Source organism: Rhinolophus sinicus, linkage group LG13 (genome assembly GCF_036562045.2).
Source record: "Rhinolophus sinicus isolate RSC01 linkage group LG13, ASM3656204v1, whole genome shotgun sequence".
In the NCBI taxonomy this organism is placed as follows: domain Eukaryota; kingdom Metazoa; phylum Chordata; class Mammalia; order Chiroptera; family Rhinolophidae; genus Rhinolophus; species Rhinolophus sinicus.
In genome coordinates, this window is record NC_133762.1 from 25325005 (window position 1) to 25347456 (window position 22452).

A 22452-nucleotide genomic window follows, 5' to 3' on the forward strand; every position below is an offset into this window, starting at 1 on the left:
AGGAAAAAGGTTTGATCTTCAAAACAATGCACCCACGTCATTGATTAGGCTGGAAGAACCTGTTTGGCCATATTTAGAAACCACAAGAAGGTTAGAGAATAAATTTAGAACTGAATTCTGAACCTTGAGGGCCAGCAGCTCCATCTGGCACAGTGTACTTGCTAACTCCACGTGGTACCTTGAGTTTGGTTGAATTTTCCCTCAGACTCCTGCATTCACAGAATTCTTGTAGGACAACATAGCCTTCAGGAGTATGACCTGGCATCTAAGCCTATCTCTGCTACTTATAAGCGGTGTGATGCTGGGAATGTGTTTTAACCTCTCTGAGCCGCAGTTTCATCACGTTTTAAAGGAGGGGGGTAATAAAATCAACCTCATGGGGCGTCACGAAGATTAAGATTTTTTTATTGCTTTAAAACAGACATAACCTTAAATGTACCATTTTAACCATTTTTAAATGGACAGTTTTGTGGGATCAAGTCCATTCACACTGTTGTGCAATCATCACCACCATCCATCTCCAGAATTTCTTCATTCTCCCCAACGGAAACTCTGTCCCCATGAAACAATAACTCTCCATTCCCCCTTTCCCCAGCCCTTGGTAACCACCATTTTAATTTCTGTCTCTCAGAATTTGATTATTGTAGGTGTCTCATAGAAGTGGAATCATGTAATACTTGTCCTTTTGTGACTGGTTTATTTCACTCAGCCTAATGTCTTCAAGGTTCATCCATCTTATAGAATGTGTCAGAATTTCTTTCCTTTTTAAGGCTGAATAATATTCCCTTGTCTGCATATACTGCATTTTGTTTTTCCACTCATCTGTCAATGACTCTTGGGTTGCTTCTACCATTTGGCCGTTGTGAATTACACTGCTATGAACATGGGGGTGCAAATATCTGTTCAAAGCCCTGCTTTCACTCTTACCCAGAGTGGGATTAAGATATTTTACAGAGATCTAAGCCCATGCTTGGCATAGAGTAAACATTCAATATATTGGTGCTAATAAAATCAGTATTAGAAAAATAGTAAGTGAAATTTTAAAAATGCAAATTAAAGAATGAGATGACATTTTTTGCCTGTCAAATTAGTAACAACTAAAAGGTAAAAATCCTCAGTGGGACACGGTGAGATGGAGTCTCTCATACAAACCTGTGATTATCTTTCTGAAAAGCAACTCATCGGGCTAAATATGATATATTGAGGTTCTTGGAAGTGTTCATACCATTTGACCCAATAATTCCACTTCTGAGAATTCATCCTAAAGACAGAATGTAGAATGCAGACCAAGATTTGAGTCTACAGAGGCTTGTTACAGCAACCTTTGTAATAGTGTGGAAGCCACCTTTATTTCTATCCACAGGGAACAGTTAAAAAAATGCTGGTGTAGGCCTGCAATAGAACATTTTGCAGTTATTGAAAATGCTTATGAGAATCATGAAATGGGAAAATGTATATGCTATACTGTTATATGAAAACAAAGGTATAAAAATTGTATACATTTATCCTATAAATATAGGTACAATTTACTGAGCATTTACTATGTGCCAGAAACTCTGCTAAGCTCAGTATGTAATTTCTATCATCTACCCCTCCCAATGACCCAAAGAGGTAGGTACTATTATTGCTCCATTTCCCAGATGAGGAAATAGAGGTTCCAAGTGGTGACGTGATTCTCAGGATCACTCAGCCAGCAAGTGGCAAAGCTGGAATTCAAACTCTTAGGCTCCAAAAAGTAGAAAAGGAATGAAAAGACCTGTGCACTAAGAGCTAATCGTGGCTCCTTGAAAGAGTAGGAGTGAGTTTTACTTTCTTCCTCAGACTTGTATTTTTTTTCCCAAACCAAAGAGATATATATATATGGCAAATTACACTATATATATATATATATATATATATATATATATATATATATATATGATAAAAGGGGAAGGAAAGATAATTGTCTCTTGCAAGCAGACATCTTTACAGATAAAACACCCAAGTCTTATGTCTCATGTCACAAACTCAGTTTGTGTCTGTTTTTTTCTGGTTAAAGTAGAGCAGAGTGTCCTGGTTGTGTCTTATGGCTGATTGCTTAATAACCTTGGACACACACACACACACACACACACACACACACACACACACACACGGCCCTAGACAGGAGAGGAGACAAAAGCCAGCAGTAGCCAAAACTCTGCTAGATCGATGCAGACTGTTACAGGCGCAGGTTTCCAAAAAGCAGAGCTCAGTGAAATAAATATTTTTCCTGTGAGAAGAGGCTTAAGTCGGAGATCTTAACAACCTCCCAATTCATTCCAGACCCACTGTGAGTGGCTGGCGTCAAGACGTCCATCTTGATGTACTTAGGGTCACTTAGTAACTGCAGCGTGCCTGTGTGTCTGGCTGGCTTCTCCCACTCAGCAGAGTGCCAGGGGCGCTGGGCAGGAGGGACAGGAAGACTTTGTCTCTGGGGGAATACTCTCCCCACTCCTCCATCTCCCCACAACTTTTTGGGGTCCCCAACTTTCTTTTCCTGGTCAATCATCATTATTTAACCTAAACTGGAGGCCTGAGAATTCAACCTCTTTTCTTGGCAAAGGTTCCGTTCTTTTAGTCCTGGAGACAATCTGCAGGAGGAATTTAGAACTGGGGACTTTGAAAACATATACACACACGTATTGGGTTATGGCAAAAATTGGGAGCTTCACTATCCAGGCAAAAATTGACGGATGAATTCATTCATTCACTTGCTCACGCAACAACTGTTTAAAGCTAGTGTGAGAGAGTCCAAAGCTGCTGAAGACACAAGATTCATTCATTCGTCCATTCGTTCATTCAGGAGCTGTGTACTGAATGCCTCCTAGAGACCAGGCATTTTCTGGGCGTGCCGGGCCGTGAGCAGCAAAACCGCTTCTTAGAGCTTGCACTCTCGCTGGGGTGACATGACAGACAATAGACGAGGACAATGCAGCGTATAGGGCATCCGAAGGTATCCCAGAGAGGAAATTAAAGCAGGAATGGGGTCGAGAAATGGGAGGGGAGACAGGGGTAGTCCCACTTCGATGAGGGGCCAGGAAAGGCCTCAGAAGGAGGTGATAGTTAAGTTACAACCTGCAGGAGATAAGGGGAGATGGTTTAGGATGTGCAGGCATTAAATAACAGTGACTCACAGATCATGTAGGTGCCTTTTCTACGATCTTCCGGTGGTGATTATGCTAATGAGAAAGTCTGTTGTTACTATGTCTTTAATGCCTTGCTAAGACCCCCTCACCGCTCCCCCTCCCCCAAAATGCAGAGGCTTCACAGGCAACCATGCACTTGAACTCGGTTTTATGTCCAGTGTGACTATTTTGCGGTTCCTGTTTATGTTTATTCTTGATAGCAAATTACACTGGCCCTTCGTTTACAGTCATGATTAACGTGTCCTTTTCAAATACACCTATTTTTTGAAAAGTGAGTTGATTTAAAGACAAGTGTTAAGTAACTTATGATACAGTTGGTGCCCAAATATGGGGAAATTGTGAAGGTGCTAAATGAATGAAATTTGGGATACACTAACATAAGACATGACCCTTCTGAAGCTGCTCAGAGCCTGGCCTGGGAGATGAAAGGACCGGGTGTGATTCTGCCTGCCATTAGCGCCTCCCTGCAAGGGACTCGGGAAGGGGACAGCATTCCCTAGGGCTCTGCTGGGAACAGGACAGCAGCTCAGAGGAGGCGCTGCTGGGCACAATAGAAGACCACACAGGGCATTCAGGGTGGAGGGAACAGGGGCTGGACAGACGAGGAAAACCAGCCTGGCAGTGTGTGTATTAGGGAGCAGAGCTGCTGGAGGAGGCAGACCCTTGAGAGATCACCCCAACTTTCTACTTTTCCAGCGACTAATCTGGGCACGAACACTCTAACACGTCCCTTTACTGAGCACGACTTTCCTGCATTTTCTTATGTGATCTCAGCAGACGCCCGTGGTAGTGCTGTGGTTATCCTACCCTACAGACGAGGAACTGGGGGCTCGGGCCCAGTCATCCGTCCACGCTCAAGCAGCAAGTCAGTAACAGTCAGGACTTGAAAACAAAAATCTGTTTCAAAAAATTGAGATCGAACTCACATACCATAAAATTCACCCTTTTAAAGTATACAATTCAGTGGTTTTTAGCGTATGCACAAAGGTAAGCAACCATCACTACCCTCTAATTCCAGGACATTTTCATCGCCTCCAAAAGAAACACGTGCCCATTAGCGGTCCCTCCCACTGTCCTCTGCTACTTAATCCTCTGGTCATTAATCTACTTCTTGTCTCTATGGATTGGGCTGTCCTGGACTTGCACAGCAATAATACATGGCCTTCTATATTCGGTTTCTTCACTCAGCATAGTGTTTCTGGGATTCATCCATGTTGTAACATAGAGCAGTACTTCATTCTTTTATAGGGTCGAATAGTAACCCATTGTATGGATGGGTGACCCCATTGGCTGACGACATTTGAATAGTTGTTATGTTTTCACTATCACAAATAATGCTGCCAAGAACATTTGTGTGCAGGGTTTATTGGACAGATGTTCATTTTCTCTTGGTGTGTACCGAGGACTGGAATTGCTGGGTTGTCATGTAACGTTATGCTCGCCCATCTGACGAACTGCCAGACCGTCTTCCGAAGTGGCTGCACCATTTCGTGTTCCCAGCAGCAGTGTCCGAGGCTCCCAGTTTTTCTACATCCTCACAAGGACAAGGCCTTGATCTCAGGCGTCAGACAGAGGCTTAGCAGCAGAATCCATAAAAGATTCCTCCTCAGGAAAGTCAGTGCAGAGGGGCTCTTGAGAAGGGAACTACCCCTGGCCCATGCCAGACTCTGAGGGGAGCTCAGCGCTCTGAGGCCTGGTCTTTGCCTCACTGTGCCCACAAAGACTGTAATGGATGTGCCACCTACTCTCCTTAAAATTGGAGCTTTCTTTTTAGTGTCCTGATTCCCCAAGTGGCCTAGAACTCCCAGGACACCGGGTCAGGGCTCGCTCCCGTCCCTGGTGCACGGCTGTTCTGTTGTCAGTTGATTCTCATCACCAACATGTACAATGCTCATGGCTCTGGGGCACTTACTACGATCCCTTACGACATACCCTCTCTGATGCTTTACACACATTTAATTTCCCATAGTACAGATGAGGAAACTGAGATTTCTGGGAGGCCGGGGAGGTAGACCGGCCAACGTCCCATGCGAGCGGTATAGTCAGGATTTGGGCCTGTCTCTGACCACTAAGCAGCACTGGGAGCTGGTGTAGGAACCTTCCACGTAAGGCTTTCTTAACAGAGCAGGTTTTGGTTTTCTATTGCAAGGTCGCAAATTACAAACCTGTCCGCTTCATACAATCCCAGGGTTTGAGTTCCCAGTTCTGCAGGGCAGAGGTCTGTCATGATGTGGCTGGGGTCTCTGCTCAGAGTGTCACAAGGCTGAGATTCAAGATATGGGTCAGGTTGAGTTCTTGTGTGCAGGGTCTGGGACAAATCCACCCCCAAGACCCTTCTTGGTGGTGCCATCCAGTTGCGTGTGGCTCTAAGACTGAGGTCCTGCTTCCTTACCAGCTGTCAGCTGGGACCACTTTCACCTTCTCAAGGCCTCCAGTATTCCTTACCATGTGGTCTCCCATCACCAAAGCCAGAAATAAAGAATCTCCCTCACACGAATCCCTCTTATGCTTTAAACCTCTTTTGCCTGCAAGAGTAAAATCAGAGGAGTCATATTGCATTATAGTCACAGGTTCCACACACTCCCAAACAGGAGAGGATGGCTCAAGGTCAGAGGTCACCGGGCACCCTCTTTAAATGCTTTAAAGCCCCAGAAGGCTTTAGGTTCTAATAACCATGGCAATAATAGCTACAGCCGTGTTGGTCCTGCCTCTCATTTGCATACAGCCTTGTGGTTTGCAGGCTGATTCTACATCTGCAATCCTGTTGATGCTGCGAGGTAGCACATTTACCCACAAGAGACAGGCAAACGCCTCTTAGCCGCTGGGGCTGGAGCCCAGATCTTCTGACTCCCAGCCCAGGGCTCCTGGTGCCCATGGCACCTCTGCCTCCCATTAGAACCCTCAGACCTCAGTGCTGTCCTTGCAAGGGGCGTAGCATCTGTTTGCAGCCAGCCCAGCCCTCAGGGAGCACGTCCTTGTAAACTCAACACACTGGGTCATCCAAACTTGCTTTTACAGGGATTGCCACTGGGCTGGGTGAACCTCGCCTCATTAAGCAAGAAAACCAATAAAGCCCAGGGGTGCAGAATCAAAACAGCATGTGTGCAGGAAGTCCCCGCTTGGCGGGCCACAGCCCAGCCCGGAGCTGAGGCTGTGATGCACAGGCCCAAAGCAAGGGGCCGTGCTCTCCTGGGGGCAGTGTGTCAGGGAGCCGTCACCGCTCTCCTGCGTCTCCACATGCCGGCGTTCTGCTTGAGACTCGACATGGAGGCCAAGCGTCAGTCCCTGGGAGTCCACAGCTTTCAGACTTCGTGCGGGGTAACCCTCCCTTTAATATTTAAGCCAGGCTGACATCCCAGTGAGAAACCCAGGACCTCGCCACTATCCCCAAGGATGCTTGAGGGCCTTAACATTTCCTGTAGGCACCTTTGGCTGAAATGTTCATTTTTACATTTTTCCGTGCTTCCCCTAAAATTGCTCTTCTTCCCTTTTATCCCACACTGGACGCTGCTCCAGTTCTTTCATTCTTCCTAAAGTATTGCTGACACAAGGCTGCTGGGAAAGCAGAGTTTGGAGCTATTTGCTGTGAGCTGGTATACAAGAATCTGGCTCATTGCAGCTCACAGGGTGTCTTGGAAGGCCCCTGGGGTGGGGTTGGGGGTGGGAGTGCAGGGCAGCTCACTGAGAATGGATCCAGAGAGTCAGGCCTGGAAATGGGGCTGAACCAAGGGCTCAGGAACCCAAGATGGGCTGATAGCAGACAGACATTGCCGTCAGCGTCCTACCATGGCCACCGTGAGCGCAATCCAGTCTGTTCTGTCTTCTGTCATTCCTTTTCCAGAACGGCTGCATCTGCTTAGCTTGATTTGGGTCTTGTGCCTCCCTTTGGTGAGGGGTCTGTGGGGCCCCAGACCAACCCATCAGACGGACAGCAGTGGTCAAGAACTGAGTCCTCAAAAGGAAAATGGGGTACCATCAGGAAGGAAGCCCATAGAATTTGGGGCCATGGGAGTCCAGGGGGAGCATATTTGGAAGTAAACTCCAGAATCCCCATCCTAAAATTTCATTGCCTGGAGAATTTCATGTGTCATCCATCTCCCCTCCCTGCTTCTCCAGCTGTCAATCATCAACACGCACATTTCTGTGTTTTCTTATTCAGAATAGTCTATGGTCTCCTCTTCCACCCACCAATGCTTGGGGCCCACCTTGGCATATCCAAAACCTCATTGAACTGCTGGGCTAAACAAAGTGTTTTCTACCTGATATGGGTTGAATTGTGTCCGCCTAAACTTAGATTGAAGTCCTATCCCACGGTACTTGTGAATGCAACCTTTTTTAAAAATAGGGTCTTTGCAGATGCCGTCAAGTTAAAATGAGGTCATTATGGTGCGCCTTAATCCACTATGACTGGTGTCCTTACAACAAGAGGGAAACGACTTGTGAAGACAGAGACACATAGAGAGAATGCCAGGTAACAACAGAGGCAGAGGTTGGAGGGAGGCAGATATCAGCCAAGGAATGAATGCCCAGGACTGATGGTACCACCAGAAGTTGGAAGAGGCAGGAAGGACTCACTCTTTCCTCCAGTCTTTAGAGGAATCATGGCTGTCTAGCCTCCAGAACTGTGAGACAATGCATATCTGTTGTTTTAAGCCACCCAGTGTATGATCTTTGTTACAACAGCCATGGAAAACGAATACACTACCTCATGTCTCTAAACTTAGCAGCACAAAGCAGTGGGAAAAGCTATAAATTCTAGTTTGGTTTGTCCTTTAAATGAGGAGAAAAACACATGTCCTTACAACTGTAAAGTAACTTAAGGGAATTTCAATGACTTCCATTTTAAAAATAAGGAAACTGAGGCTCAGAGGATAAGTTACAAAGAGGCAAATACTGGACTTGAACTTGGGTTTTTTTCCTCCAAGACTTACACTCATCACCTTCCCTGTGAATCTCGATGTGTACCTCATAGGTTTTTGCAGAGTCCCAAAATCCTGGCCCCAAGATGTCACGTTTCTTTATGACATGAGCTCCAAACTTAGTACTATCGTTGTCCTTGATCTTGTGGGAACCATCTGGCCTGGCCACATTTTCAGTAATGTGAGCCTCTGTAAAGCGAGCTCTCTTTCATTGCAAAATTTTAATTGCAAAATTGGAGGCTATCATTACAAAATTGGCGATTTTCATTACAAAATTGGAGATGCATTCCCACCGAAATCATTTCCCAATAACCCAAGCAAGAATGTTTGGCAAAGAGGGAATTAATTGATAAACAGCTTGTAGTACACAAACTCCAGCGTCAGCCTGCAACACTGTCAGCCAAACACAGTTTTGCAACACTTTCGGAAACTGCAGGATGACAATTCCAGCACAAGCTGTTTACTTCAGGCTAAGCCACATACATACCCCAAATTCATCCATCCATCCATCCATCCATCCATCCATCCATCCATCCATCCATCCATCCATCCATCCATCCTTTGCCTCTGTCTCTGTCTCTGTCTCTGTCTGTCTCTCTCCTTTGTGTGGGCATTTGCAGAGGCTGGTAGAGCAGGGCTGCAATACCTGGGGGGACCAGTAGGGGTCTTCTTCCAACAGGAAATGGATTTAAGGCTGAAAATTCTGGAAATTTCAAGGTTTTGGATTCTAGAAAATAAGTCTGTTCCTTTGGGAGACAATCCACTCTCCTTACAATGTGGGTTAACCATGTGGCAAAAAGAGGTGTGAAAAAATCTGACTCTTCCTGCCTCCCTGCCCTAAGGAGGCACTTGAGCTGGGGCCAGCGTGCCTGGGACAGTCTCTCTTTCTCTCTCTCCACCCAGCACCCACAGGAAAAGGAAACTGCACATCACATTGTTGAAAGAAAAACCAGAACAGCAGGCTGGTTTGATTTATCTCTTGTAAATTGTTTACCTCGGGACGACCAGATGGCTCATCTCTTGTTGAACCCTTGACCATTTCCCGTGCTGTGAACAGCCTCTATTAGCAAATAGTCCCCTCTCCACCAGACCCACAGACCACGTGTCTGTGCAGGAGTCCCAGGGCCTGCTGTGGGGGGAGCCTGGGGCATTCCAGAAGGTTGACTCAGCACTGCTGGGCTATGGAGCCTCATGAGACACAGGGTCTAGGTTGGGGTGTGGTCGAGATTGAGAGCTACACCCACTGGGCTCCCTGGTTCCAGCCCTAGCCCCTCACCCACTGATGGGCTCCTCCAGTGCGGTCCCTCTCCCCCCCCAACGCAAGTGTTCAAAACATGTCCAAATGCCAACATTTCCCTCCTGACCCACCTCTACCTGGCTGTGCAAGTGTGGAAAAACCACTTCTCCTCTCTGAGCTGCAGGACTTCAGCTATAAAAGTGTGTGTGGGGGTGGAGTGCGGGCATCTCTTCCTGCCTGCTTCACAGGCTGGGTGAGGGCAGGTGGAAATTGGATGATTGTGTAAACTCTCATCCACCTCCACCTGCCCTGCACCTGCCTTTACTCTGACAAGCCCCAGTTGTGATTAATTTTTGAGGGGTGGGAAAGGAGCACAGTGGGACTCTCGCTCTTGCCTTTCTGGGCAGTTGGTAGGGAGCGGGTAGGAAGCTCTTGGCCGTCCCTGTCTGGGTTCCATCCTTAGGCACCTCTGAACGTGGCCTCTCTGGAGGTGGCATCTCCTTAAGGGACTTCTGGGTATAGTGAAGGGGTGAGATTTTAATTCTGAGAGCGCCCAGAAGCCCCGAGCCTGGGTGGGGTACCAGAAAACTGATGGACATTTTTAAAAGCTTACTCTGCTTTCCAGTGAGGGCAGAGGGCAAGGTGGAGAAGGGAGGACCAATGAAGACCCCAGAAGTGGTGGAGGCTTGGTCCTGGGGGAGGGGGTAGAAAGGAGGGGTCAGAGTCAGGGTGTTTCTGAGAAGCAGAGCAGATAGTGAAATCTCTTGGAGTTTTGTGGAGGAGATGCCCTTGAGGACTTTATAGCCTGGGGCAGGGGGGCGGGTGGGGAGGCAAAATTCTAACCAGGGAGCTAGGCTTTAGTGGTCCACAGATTAGAAACCTCATCTTAAACGTAGACAATGTAGCTTCAAACTTGGAGACATAGAAGGAAGGTATTGACAGACCTGGGCACATAAATATTGGAAGCTTCCATTACACACACACACACCCATTAAGAAGGAGTTAAAAGGTGAGTGAGGGGCTGGCAGAAAACTGAGAAAGGATTGCCATCCAGGATTTATAGGTGGCTCCTTGAAATCAATAAGAAAAATGTAGGTAACTGAACAAAGGAATGTGAACTGATAAATTCCAGAAGAGGAGATTCAAAGACAATGAGCATATGGCTCCCATTAGGGATCAGGGAAATGCAAGTGAAGAAGTGAGCCCCCCCATGGAGTGGAAGCCAGGCTGAGGGGGGAGGGGGGCTAGCAGGGTAGGTGGATGTGGGAGCTTGAGCAGGGATCCTTGGGGAAGGAAAGGCCCCCCCTCAGGGCACCAAGTTGGGGATGACAGTACAGGCATGACTCCTGTGTAGGTGTCCCCCGACCCATTTTACAGACCTGGCAGTTGAGACCCGTGGGCCTGTGGTTGAGGATTTAGGCTGGAAGCCAAGCTGTCTATGCTTAAACAGCCTCCCAGCTAGGGTCCTGAACGGGGCAAAGTAGGTAGAACCTACAGCACCACACCTTGGTGAGGGTCAAATGAGCTAAGTCAGGTCAAAGGCAACGTCCAGCCTGACTCCCTCAGCAGCTTGGTCTCTGCTTGGCCAGGTGGAATTGGGAATAGAGAAAGTGGGAGATAAAAGGAGAGAAGTGGGGAGAAAGGCACAAAGGGCTAACTTGATCTGCATAATAAGACGGGTGGGGAAGGAGCTGGAGAGGGCACCTGTGGGCCGGAGGGAGACAGATGGGAGGGAGGGAGGCCTGGCAGACAGCCACAGGTAGGGCCGTGATAACTTTCATGGGCCCCGAGCACCTTGGCCTTCACGGGACTTGTCTTCCATAAACAACGTTACATAGTGTATGTCATGGCTGAATTGGTATAGAAATGGATATGTTATACAATGAAATATGCTATTCATATGTGGTTAATAATATGTCCAATATCATATAGTAAAACATTCTCTTTGACCTAAAAGTTCTTTTTTTGCCTTCTGAGTTTAGAAGTAGCCTGACCATTTCCGTGGGTCCTATGCACTGGGCCCCCTGTGCCTGGTGGAGAAGTGGGCCCTGGGAAAGGAACCTACCTGACTGTTCTTCCAGAGACAGCAGGCGGGAGTGGCCTTCTCTCAGTCCCTTTGGCTGTAGAGTAGAGAGATGCTGCTCTGATGTCCAGCTGTGGTGGGGGAGGGTCTGTGTCCCTGAGATGATGGAGAATTTGGGCGGTACATCCTGTGCAGGCGTCGGCCAGGGTAGCCTTCAGGATCCAGCCTGCCCGGCTTTGAATCCCACACCAGTGTGTGCTCCTCCAGGGTGGGCTTCCTTTGGATAAAAAGGGTAGGTAGCCTTTGGGGGTCTCCTTGCTGCCAGTGGGGGGTTACCATGAAAGCAGGTCTCACACAGAACTCTGTTAGAGCAAGCAGACTTCAGTCAGCCTCTTCTCTAAGCTCAAGGTCTGGGTCTCAGGCCTCCCGGCGCTTGTCCGTGCCCTAGCATGTATATGCGTGTGCGTGTGTATGGAGGGTGAGATGGCAGAGGCCCGGTGGGAGCTGCAGGCCCAGGCCCCCTTCCAAAGATGTCAGGCTGCTGGAACCCCCCAGGTGCCCATGGCCTACTCATATGAGGGGGAGAAGCCTGGACAATATTTGTAGTCAACTGAATATAGTATCTTCAGTAGGACTCCTTTCACCCATGAAAATGATCCCTAACACCTTCACACTAATTCATGGACCTTCTAGAACAGATTTCAAGAGCTGCCTTTCACCCGGAGGTGCCCACTGGAGGTGATTCTGCCTCCCAGGGGACATGTGGCGTGACTGCAGACATTCTTGGTTGTCACGTCTGGACAGGGGAGACCTCCTGGCATCCAGTAGGGACGTTGCTAGCCTCCACAGCAAAGAATTTCCGGCCCCAAATGTCAGCAGTGCTGAGGTTGAGAGAGCCCACCATCGCTTCTGGAGTGACTTGGCACATCGTAAGTGCTCTCGAAGGGTGGCTGCATGAGCGTTACTACTGGTTTTAGGTTTTGACATCCCACAGAGGTGCTTGGCTTGGAACACTGACCAGAGTGTGGTCTCCTTCTGTCCTTCCTGGGGTCTCTGTGCACTGCCCCCTCCTCTGCCCCCTCACTTCATCTCAGTACCTCTTGTCTGGCCCCTTTTATATCCCCTGTCCTACAGCAAAACAGGGTGGGGGTGGCGTTTGAGAGGGGATTCAGCTGCCCCACTGTATGTCCCAGAGTGTCGGCTTTTGTCCCCACCTCTGTCATCTGCCATGTAGGCTTTGTCTTCCCCATCCTGCCCCCCACCCCCGCACCCGCACACACTCCCACGCCCCTGGCAGTTCAGGAAAAAGCTTTCTTCCCCCAAATGTAGCTGTCTCTTCCAGGAGATCCTGGGCCAAGCCGCTGGTGATGGGAGTGTGTCGCGGTGATCAGGGCAGTGACGGGGGCATGTAAATTAAACATCCTCTGGCTAGTTCACAGAAATTCACAAGTCATCTCTCCTGGGTGAAACACCAGTCGATTAGCTGGCAGTGTAGATGACAGTATTTGTGAACCTTTAAAAATACATGTTTTTTTGAAAAGGAAACTTTCTCCTCTGATCCCAGGTTCATCGTGAAAAGCAAAGTTCTCCAGGTTGGAGGATCCTCCCTAGCGCCTGCAGAGTCAGCTTTGTGGCTTAATTACTGTGCAACAGAGGACAGCTTACTCAATGTCTCTGTTTTCTTCAAATTAACATTCTTTTCTAATTATGAGGGAATTATGTGTCCACCGAAGGTATTGTTTCAAAATTAAAACTGAGACCATGTTGGATATAGTCTACATTGCGCTCTTTTTTACTCAACATCTTATTTTGAACATTTTACCATGTCATTACTCCTCAAAGTCACATCCCCAATGGCCACACAAAGGTCCTCTGTCCTCCGTATGGCTCAGCCAGGGCTATTTACCCTTCCCCTTGCATTTGGCTGTTGTGGCTGCACCCAGTGTTCTCATCTGTGAAATGGGCACAGGTGTGCTGTGAAGTCCAATGCGATGGCCCACCTGTGCACTCATGCAGTCACTCATGTGACGGGTCCTTAACGAGCCTATGGGCCTGAGCGGGAGCAGGACATCACCTGCCCTGAGCAGGAAGGTCACAGAGGCTGTAGACTCTGGATTCCATCTGGTATAGACCGTCTGGTTCGCAGAGCAGCCTCCTTGGGATGTCTTATGTCTAAACCCACATTCCTCTCCTGGGCTATTTTGCTATTTCCTTTCATGCTAAACCAAAGGGGCTATTTTGGAAACTCCTGTAAGCAAACTAAGCCCCGGCTGGCATTTGAGCGGATATAAGAGAGCCCTAAGTGAGGGGCTCAGGCATAAAAGCTGCCCAGCCCTGAGAGCCCAGCCATTAAATTTAGAAGCCTTACCTCCAAATGAGGTGAAATTGCAGGTTCCCTCTGGAGGGCGGGTGATTTTGGCCAGCAGTGAGCAGGACAGATTTAGTGGAGTGGACTCCAGCTCCCTCCAGCCACACCTTGGGGGAAGACGCCAAAGGACAGTCCCCAGAGTCTGGGGAGCAGCTGGCTGTGTGAGAAGCCCCTTCAGTTGGCCTGTCCTCCCTGTGACCACCAGCTGCATCCAAGTGGCATTGTCAGCAAGTGCTGCCCAGGTTTCCAGGCCAGAGAGAGGCAGCGAGGGACCCACAGGAAGAGGTAGTTTTGTCTGCCACGGAAGGTTTGGGACCTGCATGACTTCTGTGCCTCTCTCCTCTCCCAGGGACCAGCGAGGTCTCTGGGCTGTCTTTCATGCCCTGTGGGGTAGCTCAGAGCTATCCTGAGCCACCCGAGTGTCCCTCTCCAGGGACTTCCCAGACCTTCACACAATCCAGCAGCTAAAGGGTTCATGCCAGCCACAGCAGGGGAGGAGCGAGGAGGGGGCTTGCAGGGGGGTGGGGGGATGAGGTCTCCCAGGTGCCCAGCCTCTTTTCCCAGTGGTCAGTGCCCCTGTCACGTCAATGATTAAACTGGAATATCATCCTTGGTCAAAGGGACCAGCATTCACTGGGGCTGGTCAGGAGCTGCCCACTGAGGGTGCCTGAGATGTCAGGGGTCTCAGCCAGGCCATCCCATCCCATCCTCAGTCCTCCAGCTGAGTGAGATGGCAGTGGAACTGACTCAGGTCCAAAGGGGGCCACAGGGACCTGGGCTCTCATACCCTGAAGCCTGCCGGGTATAAGGCTTGATTTTTCTCGGCCACCTCCCAGTGCCATGCATCTAGCTTGGCAGGTCCCTTCACGAACCTATTTCCATCTGGGGCCCCATTTTCTCCCCCTCAGCCTGGGTCTGGCTCCTGGGGGAGGGGTTGGGTAGCCTCTGCTTAGCCCCTGTGATGTCAGTGCAGCGTAGCATGAAGTGGCCAGGCTGTGGAGTCCATCATGCCCAGGTTCAAATCCCAGCTCTGGCGTTTCCTACCTGTGTGACCTAGGAGGAGTCATTTCTCTTCCTCTTGGAGACTCGGTTTCTTTATCTGCAAGATGGGGATAATAACAGCACTTGCTTCCTACAGTGTGGGGAGAGTTGAATGAGATTTTAAGCCCTTAGAGCAGGTAGCAGGCAGAGTGCTGGCTACCCAGGGTCACCCATCAATAGCTGCTCGTTTTGTAATTAAAGTTTTATTGGAACACAGCCATGCTCATCATTTATGTATTGTTCGTGGCTGCTTTTGCTCTAAAACGTTAGAGGTGAGTCACCATGACAAAGACTGTATGGCCTGAAAAGCCAACGATAGTTACTATCTGGTTCTTTGCAGAAGGCATTTGTCTGCCCCATGGAGTCTAGCGCGTGGCGGAAATCCTTATTTTTGTTCCCGGTCTCCCACTGCCTGCACCTCGGGCTGCGTCTCAGTCCTTCAGTCATTATTCTCTGCTCTCATGAGGATGTGTTGCGAATCTTCCCCCAGTGCCGGGCCTGACTCCAGAGTTCGGGCCGTGGGGGTCTCCCTTCCTGCTCCTGCCTCATCCCCTTGCTCCGCCTGGCTGGCGGCGGCCAAGCAGTTTGAGAAGGTTCCCAGTGTCACCCAGAACAGGAGCTAAGAGTGGTGGGGGGCGATGGGATGCTCATAAAGGTTTAAAAACCAGCAGGAATAAAAGCCCTAATTTGTCAGGCTTGCTGGTTTCCCTGGTGTAAATATTGCTACTGTGGCTGATTTCAAGCTACCAAAATCCCTGAAAATGTAACAGTCGATTCACGTGAGCTGCGGTCTGTGGTCCAAGCTGCAGCAGCACCGTGTAAGTGGGGGCTATGGGGACCGCCCTGCGGGGCTGGGGCACATCGTAGGGTGCAGGACGCCTGACCTTGCACAATGAGTCTGCCTGGCTCTGCCGCTTCCAAGCTGGGGTCCTTGGACCAGGCTATCACCTCTCTGAGCCTCAGTTTCCTCACCTGTCGAATTAGGTTAGCCATAGCTCCTCGGCCTAAGGGGGTTGTGTGGGTTTTAATAAGATAGGTTACATAAGTCATTTAGCCAGGGCTGGCTTAATAAGAAGCACTTAATAAGTAATGTCTCCATTACCAGATTACCTCAACCTCCCCATATGTACGCAGTGCTGTTCATGGATTTATAGGTAACGGTCCCTGCACTGGGGCTTGCCACACAGTGGGCGCTCAGCAAATGCTTGCCAGCTTCCACTGTCAGGGTTAGACGTCACCTCCATGGCGGCAGGGGTCTTGGTCAGAATGAGGGCACAGGGACAACTAGCTCTTTCTGAGTGTCTCTTGCATTGTGTGCTCTCAGCACATTGTCCCCTTGGTCCTTTTCTGAATTCCCATTTTACAGATGTGATCACTGAGGCCCTCAGCCGGGATTTGAGCCCAGCTCTGGCTTTTTTGTTTCCAGTGTTTCCCTATGTACAGCACACATGGGGCAGTGGGGTGAGGGATAAATAGGAAAAGGGGAAGGTTTGTGGGGGCTGCACAGCTCTGCTGGGGGGTGCTCAGAGGGTGGGCTCTGGAGTCCGTGGCAAGGGCTGACTACAAACAAAACGCAGGACTGGACACTGGACAGATGTGGCCCAAAGGAGAACCCTATTCCGGCAGAGACCCCAATATGAGCAAAGATGTGGAGACGACTCAGCTAGAGGTGAAGGGGATGCTGGAATGCAAGGGCCTCACCAAGTGGGAACAGGAGGGAGTTGGTGGAGTGGAGCTTTTTCATAGGTTTGGCCTGGGCAGTGGGGTCCCTGGAATCGTTGGACTGACCCTACCCTGTCTGAGGAACAAGGTATGAAACTGTAGCAGCAGAGATTTAGGTTAGATATGGAGGAGAACTTTCCAATTGTCCATGCTGGAAGATGCTGGGCGATAGTCCCAAGGGATGTGGTGGCATTTTTCCAATCTAGAGGTGGTTTGGAAAAACAGAGAGTTCCAGGCTGGCCTCATTGCAGGTTGGGTCAGAGACGGAGCAATGGATCAGGGTGGGAGTGCTTCTGAAACTCTTTGATGCCAGCAGCCTGGCCTCATGTGACTTGGGCTTCGTCATCCCCTGCACAAAACCCTCTCATGGCTCTCTGGTACCTTTGCCCAATTGCATTGCCAAAGTCCTTCCAGGGGGCTACCAAGGCCCCCTGACCTGTGCTCTGCTGGCCTCTCTGCCCTCACCTGGAGCCACACCTCAAGCCCTTAACTTCTTTCCATGTCTGGATTACACCATGTCCTCTGTACCTTCAGGCTTTTACCATGCTGTTCCCTGTGCCTCAGATACCCTTCCCTCCTTTCCTGTCTCCTTCTCCCCTCCTCAGCCTCTCCTTCTCAGCTCTTGGTTGCCTCCTCCGTGGCTGGGTCAGGGAGCGCCTGGGCTTCCCCATCTCTTTACCGTCCACTCCTAACTATAATGGTCTGGTGGCTCGTTGGCCATCCTGCTGGACCGGGCGCCCCGGAGGGCAGGGACTCTGCCTGTCCTGCTCAGCGTGTGTTTCCAATGTCTGGCATGCAGTAGGTGCTTGCCGAGGCTGTGTGGGGGTGATGATTGTAGGCAGAGGAGAAGCTGAGGGGAGCTGAGAAGAGCTGGGTTCCGGGGGAGCTGTCTCTCCCTGCAACAGGACACAGCATTGCTCAGGCTCTAAGAACTCCAGCCCCGAGTACCGAGACCTGGCTTCCAGTCTCGCTCCTGCCACTCCTGCAAGCAGGTTCCCTAACCTCTCGGAGACTGAGTTTTCTCATCGGGGAGCTGGGGACACTACCGGCCGCCCCATCTCGGCGGCTGTTGTAAGGACCTTGGGGGCCACGGTGGAGGGCAGTCAGCCCGGTTGGCACTCACCGGGCAGCGATGTGAGGCTGACTGTCCTGTCCTCTCCCTGTAGGTGACAACCATGTCGGTGAGGGTGCGCTTCCTGTCCTCCAGGGACACGGGGGCCGTGGGCGTTGTGGGCCGGAGCGCCTCCTTCGCCGGCTTCAGCAGCGCACAGAGCCGCAGGATCGCGTAAGTTCTGCCAGTGCTGTGGGTGTGGGGCTCTTCCAGGGTGGGCGGGGCGGCAGGGACATCCTCTCCACACTGCCAGTGACTCTGAGGTTGGCTCTCATGCCAGGCCTGCAGCCGAGAACAGAGAGAGGAAGGGAGAGATTGGAGGAGACTGGTTTCTGGTGTTGGGAGAAACCCATCAGGCCCACTTGCAGAACAGAAAACAGGCTCAGAGAGGTGGAGCTGTTCACTCAGGGTCACACAGCAAGACTGATTTAGAGTTGGAACTTAGGCTCCTGGGGGCGGGGTTAGGATGGAATGTTTGTCCTGTTTGACAGAATGGGAAATGGGGCTGCCTATCCTGGCTCTGTGACCTGGGGCAAGTGACATCACCTCTCTGAGTCTCTGTTTCCTTATCTGTGAAATGGAGATCACGACTGTCCCTCCCTCGTGGGGCTGTCATGAGGGTACAAGGAAGTGACACATGCTGGCACACAGTAGGTGCTCATGGAAAGTTTTCAAAGGAGGCGCAGCTCCTGCAGAGATGGCCTGGGGGCGGGGAAGTGCTGATCCTCTGGACATGAGGTCATGGCCTTGCCACCACGTGTTTCCTGTAGCCGTAGGTAATTCCCAGGAGGAAGGTGCGTTTCTGTGCCTGGGGGCCCCAGCCGAGTCAGCCTCAGCCTGCCTGGCTCTCTGACTCCAGGCCTTCATGTCGGACACTGTGCAAGGCCCTGGGGAGCCGCCTGCCAGCTGGCAGGCCTGAGGGTGGGGCAGCCAGTCAGGCATCCTGAGGGGCCCAGACACCTGCCGTCTGAGCTGATGTGGGAGGCAGGTAAGACTCACAGCCAGAGCAGGGCACAGAACCTGGTGGTCAGTGAGTCAGTCAACAAGCAAATCTCGTCATGGCGCTCCCTCCCACTTGGAATGCAATCAATCCCTTCACGTGACATCCCTGTGACCTGGCTGGCCAGCCTAATTTTAACCCTGTGCTTTAGCCACATGGCCCTCTCTCCCCTTGGGAACATTGCCAGACTGTGTTCTCTTCCTAGAACTCTCCTCCCACCCTTCACCTGGCCAGTTCCTGCTGAATCTTCTTCAGACCTTGGCTTCAATGCCATGTCCTGGGGGGACCCCGCTGAGCCCCAGACCAGGCCCTCCCATAGCTTTTTCCCTCCGGTCCAACAGCTGCACATTAGACCCCGTGATGCCTCGCCCAGTGGTCAGGCCCTCCCAGCTCACTCACCTTCTCCTGCTGCTCATTTCCAAGGTGTGCCTGGGAGGTGGGGCGTCCCAGGGTTGAAATCCTGGAGTGTCCCAGCTGGAAGCACCCTTGGGAATGCCTAATTCATTCCCTATGTGTGGAGCACCTACTCTGGTCAGCCCTAGTCCAAGCTCTAGAAAAAGACCCAGGCTCTGCCCTCCTGCCTGGAGAGCAAACAACAATGTGCCGACAGGGTGTGGGGGTGGGGAAGGCTGTCAGGTGGAGGGGACAGCCAGTGCAAAGGTCCTGAGGTGAGAATAAACTTTGAGGGACAGGAAGTGGGTGTGTGGCCAGCACGTGGGGCAGTGATGAGAGAGAGAGGAGGATTCTGGCCAAAGGCCCAGAGGGAGTTAGCACCCAGTGCCCCGACCCCAGCTTCGGAGACGAGAAAGTGTGGATGCCAGTGTGAGGAAAGCACCCAGCAGGCATCCATAAAGGCTGCTGACAGTGGCTAAGTATAAATTGGAATGATGCTGCCTCTTGACTGAACTGTTCCTGAGCTGCCTCTTTCTGGGCTTCATCCAGGTCCCCCGCCCTAGGGGGTTGGTAACCAGGGCTGCTAAGGGCAGCTGTGCAGGTCGCCGGGTCAACGGGCGCCTCCAGCCAGTGCACCCTGGCATGGAGCTGGTCCACCCGGAGGGCACCTTTTCTAATTGCATAGAGAACTATGGGGACTTTGCCCCTGGGATCTGGCATCAGGGAGGGGCCTGCAGACTGACACAGGGTCCCTTGTGTAGATTTAACGTTCTGCTGTCTCCATCCAGACATTTTCAATAAGTTTTGAACAAAGAGCCCTGCATTTTCTTTTGCACGGGGCCTCAAGAATTCTGTGGCTGGTCCTGCCGGCAGCTCTTCTCCTGTCAGGACTTTGGGGGCCTCTGGATTTCCTGAATCCATGGGAAATGTCTCCTCAAGCCCTAGTCAGGAGCTCTGCCCAGAAAGTGCCCCCAGGTGGGCCCCAGCCTCTTGCCCTCCTCTCCCCGATTCCTGGGTTCAGCACTCGAGGTAGGAAGAGAACAGAGGGGATGTGATCCCATGACACTCAGGCTCATGGGTCCGCAGCAAGGGTAAGCGGCAGGTCCTGCAAAGCCTGTATCCTAGGCTGAGGAAGCGGGTTCCTCAAAGCTGTTCCTCTCCTGGACACCACCTGTGGGCGCCTCCTCCTGGGGGTCCCCCCTCAGGAGATTCTGGAGGAGGCCTGGCCCGGGCAGGTTCTGCGGTCCCTGAGTGGCCACCATCTGCCCTCAGCCTCTCCGTGCAGTCCCGTCCATGATGAGGAAAGAGGTGCCCACCACAACAGGGAAGGAGCACATCTATTTGTAACTTCCTGTCTCTGTCCAACTCCCAGGGGTCTGGACCCTTGGCTCTGGGGCTGGAAGGCCTGGATTGGGTTTCAGCCCTCACCTTCCCAGGTAATCCAACCAGGCTGAAACACAGCAACTTTGCCAAGGCACTCAGCCGCTGGCGTGGGTCAGGCAAAATAATCTTAGACGGAGAGCAGGAGAGCAGGGCTTTACTTAGGTGGGGTGGTTATATACCCTTTTTGTCCCTCACTCTCACCCCTGCTCTGACACCTGAAACCCCTTTGACCCTGGACATGGCTTTTTATTCCATAATCAAAGAATTCACTTGGGGAAGTAATCTGGTGGGGGAATTTTACACTAAGGTGTGAATGGTTGCTATAATAAAGCCATATATATATATATATATTCAGGAAGGGGGTTCTAAGAAGAGGCCAGACCCAGACACTCTCCCTTTCCGCCCTGATTGACAGGCACCACTGCTCTTAGTCCCTTCTTGCCACTCCTCAGGCAGATCTCCCCTTCCCCGGCTGTTAGGTACCTACCTTCCTGAGCCCAGAGACACTGTGATATCCTCGCCACCTTGGAATTCCTCAGTTGGGACGGCTGGGAAGTGTAGGTGGGGAATCTCAACAGCAGGCCTTGGCTTTCAAGGTGAGGATCCTGAGGAGAGCGGACACAGATGAGGTGCTCAGACTGCCCCGTGGGAGTGGAACCAGACTCCAGGGACCTCAGAATATGTCAGGAGAAGTGGCTTAGTCCCTGGGAAGCACCCAGAGCAGTTTGAGCTTTGCGAGTGTTTGGCGTCACCCCCGCCCAGCTAGGACCACCAGACCCAGGAGGAAAGGTGGGATTACACTGTTGTTACACTGAGTCCTCACCAGTTGGTCCTGTAATTGCCCCATGCCCACCCCAGCCCCACCTGAGAGCAAGGGGCAGGGGGCAGGTGCGGACTTGAGCCCTGCCTGCCTCCAGACCCTGCACCTGCAGCAGCCACGCACCAGGTCCTCTGGTGAAGCGTTTCTCCACGACACCAGACAGAAGGACATGTGAGGGCTGGGGCCAGTGGGTTGCACGTGCCCATCTGGAATCTCGTCTGGCATGCCAGGGGCTGTTTAATATTTACTGAGTCCTCCCAGACTGGTGAAACGTCTGCCCTAGAGGTGGCTCCCTGCCCTGGCAGTTGTGACACCGGGCCAGACATGCAGTCTGATTTCACCATCCGGGGGCTGCACTCGCATCGCCTCCCCTGGCTGGACCAGCCCTCAGAGTGGCTGCCACACCTGCCCTGTTGAAGTACAGACAAGAGCACTGGGCTCAGAGCTTCCCCGGGAGCTGGCACTTCCAGGTACAGTCACAGCAGCAAGAGTGAGGAGGCTTTCAGGTAGATGGAAGGGGGGCCTGGCCGAGGGCATGCACCTGCTGGGGCCTTGGGGCCTCTGGGAGCTGGCAGGTGAGCACGGCTCCCACCTCAGAGCTGCTTGCTCACCTGACCTGCTTGCCTACCCACCTGCCGGGGACCCTAGCCTGTGTAAAACCTGCCTCTTGCGAGGCTGCAGCCCTGCCTGCCTCTGCCGGCCTGGAGATGGCAACTTGGTGGAGGGTCTGTTCTAAGAGGGAGCGGATGTGGCCTCAGGCAGGGTGAGGGCCGAGGAGCACAGCCCCTACTGGTCTTTGGAAAGTGTCACCTGTCATATAATAACAGCAACAGCAGGTACAGGAATGAGCACTAATGATGTACCAGGCTGCAAAGCCCTGGGCTCTGCACACGTGCCTTTCCTCCAACATCGCCTGCTTGGGGAGCCTTTCCTGTTCACCCTATTTAAACTCAGTATCCTGCCTTTACCTCTCTCTCCTCAGCACTAGGCATTATCTGATATGTGATTTTTAAAATGATCTTATTTGACTTTGACACATACGTGGCGCTTACTCTTTGCCAGGCACTGCTTGAAGCCCTTTACATTTATTAACTTATTGCTATGTAACTCTCATGGCAATCCTTCCTCTGGTCCCCATTTTACAGATGAGAAAGTTGAGGCACAGAGAGGTTCAATAACTTACCCAAGATCATACAGCTTGGAAGTGGGGGAGCCGGATAGAGACCCTGGTGTCTGGCTCCAGAACCTGTGCCTGTTACACCTTCCCA

At 51.3% G+C, this 22452-nt stretch overlaps 1 protein-coding gene and 1 long non-coding RNA gene across 11 annotated transcripts in view; one reads left to right on the forward strand and one right to left on the reverse strand.

Moving 5' to 3' along the window:
* RIPOR3 (RIPOR family member 3) overlaps positions 1-22452 on the forward strand; it is a 65112-nt gene that overhangs the window by 20317 nt on the left and 22343 nt on the right. For 2 of the 6 annotated variants that reach the window (XM_074317882.1, XM_074317885.1), the window contains exon 2: positions 17644-17762. The exons of 2 other annotated variants lie outside the window; for them this stretch is intronic. In XM_074317882.1, the coding sequence (XP_074173983.1) occupies positions 17644-17762 (119 nt within the window). Of the gene's footprint in view, positions 1-17643; positions 17763-21515; positions 21655-22452 lie in introns of those variants that run through there. 2 more of the 6 variants (XM_074317883.1, XM_074317886.1) reach the window with 2 other exon arrangements.
* Positions 1920-21361, reverse strand: LOC109444585 (uncharacterized). 5 transcript variants are annotated; one of them, XR_012491355.1, is made up of 6 exons: positions 21308-21361; positions 20852-20969; positions 17601-17870; positions 11389-11623; positions 6953-7119; positions 1920-5692 (listed from the first exon to the last, which is right to left on the reverse strand). It is a non-coding gene; the product is annotated as an uncharacterized LOC109444585 (long non-coding RNA). The 5 variants fall into 5 exon arrangements; XR_012491351.1 differs by having other exon boundaries at positions 11389-11708; XR_012491354.1 differs by having other exon boundaries at positions 13715-17870.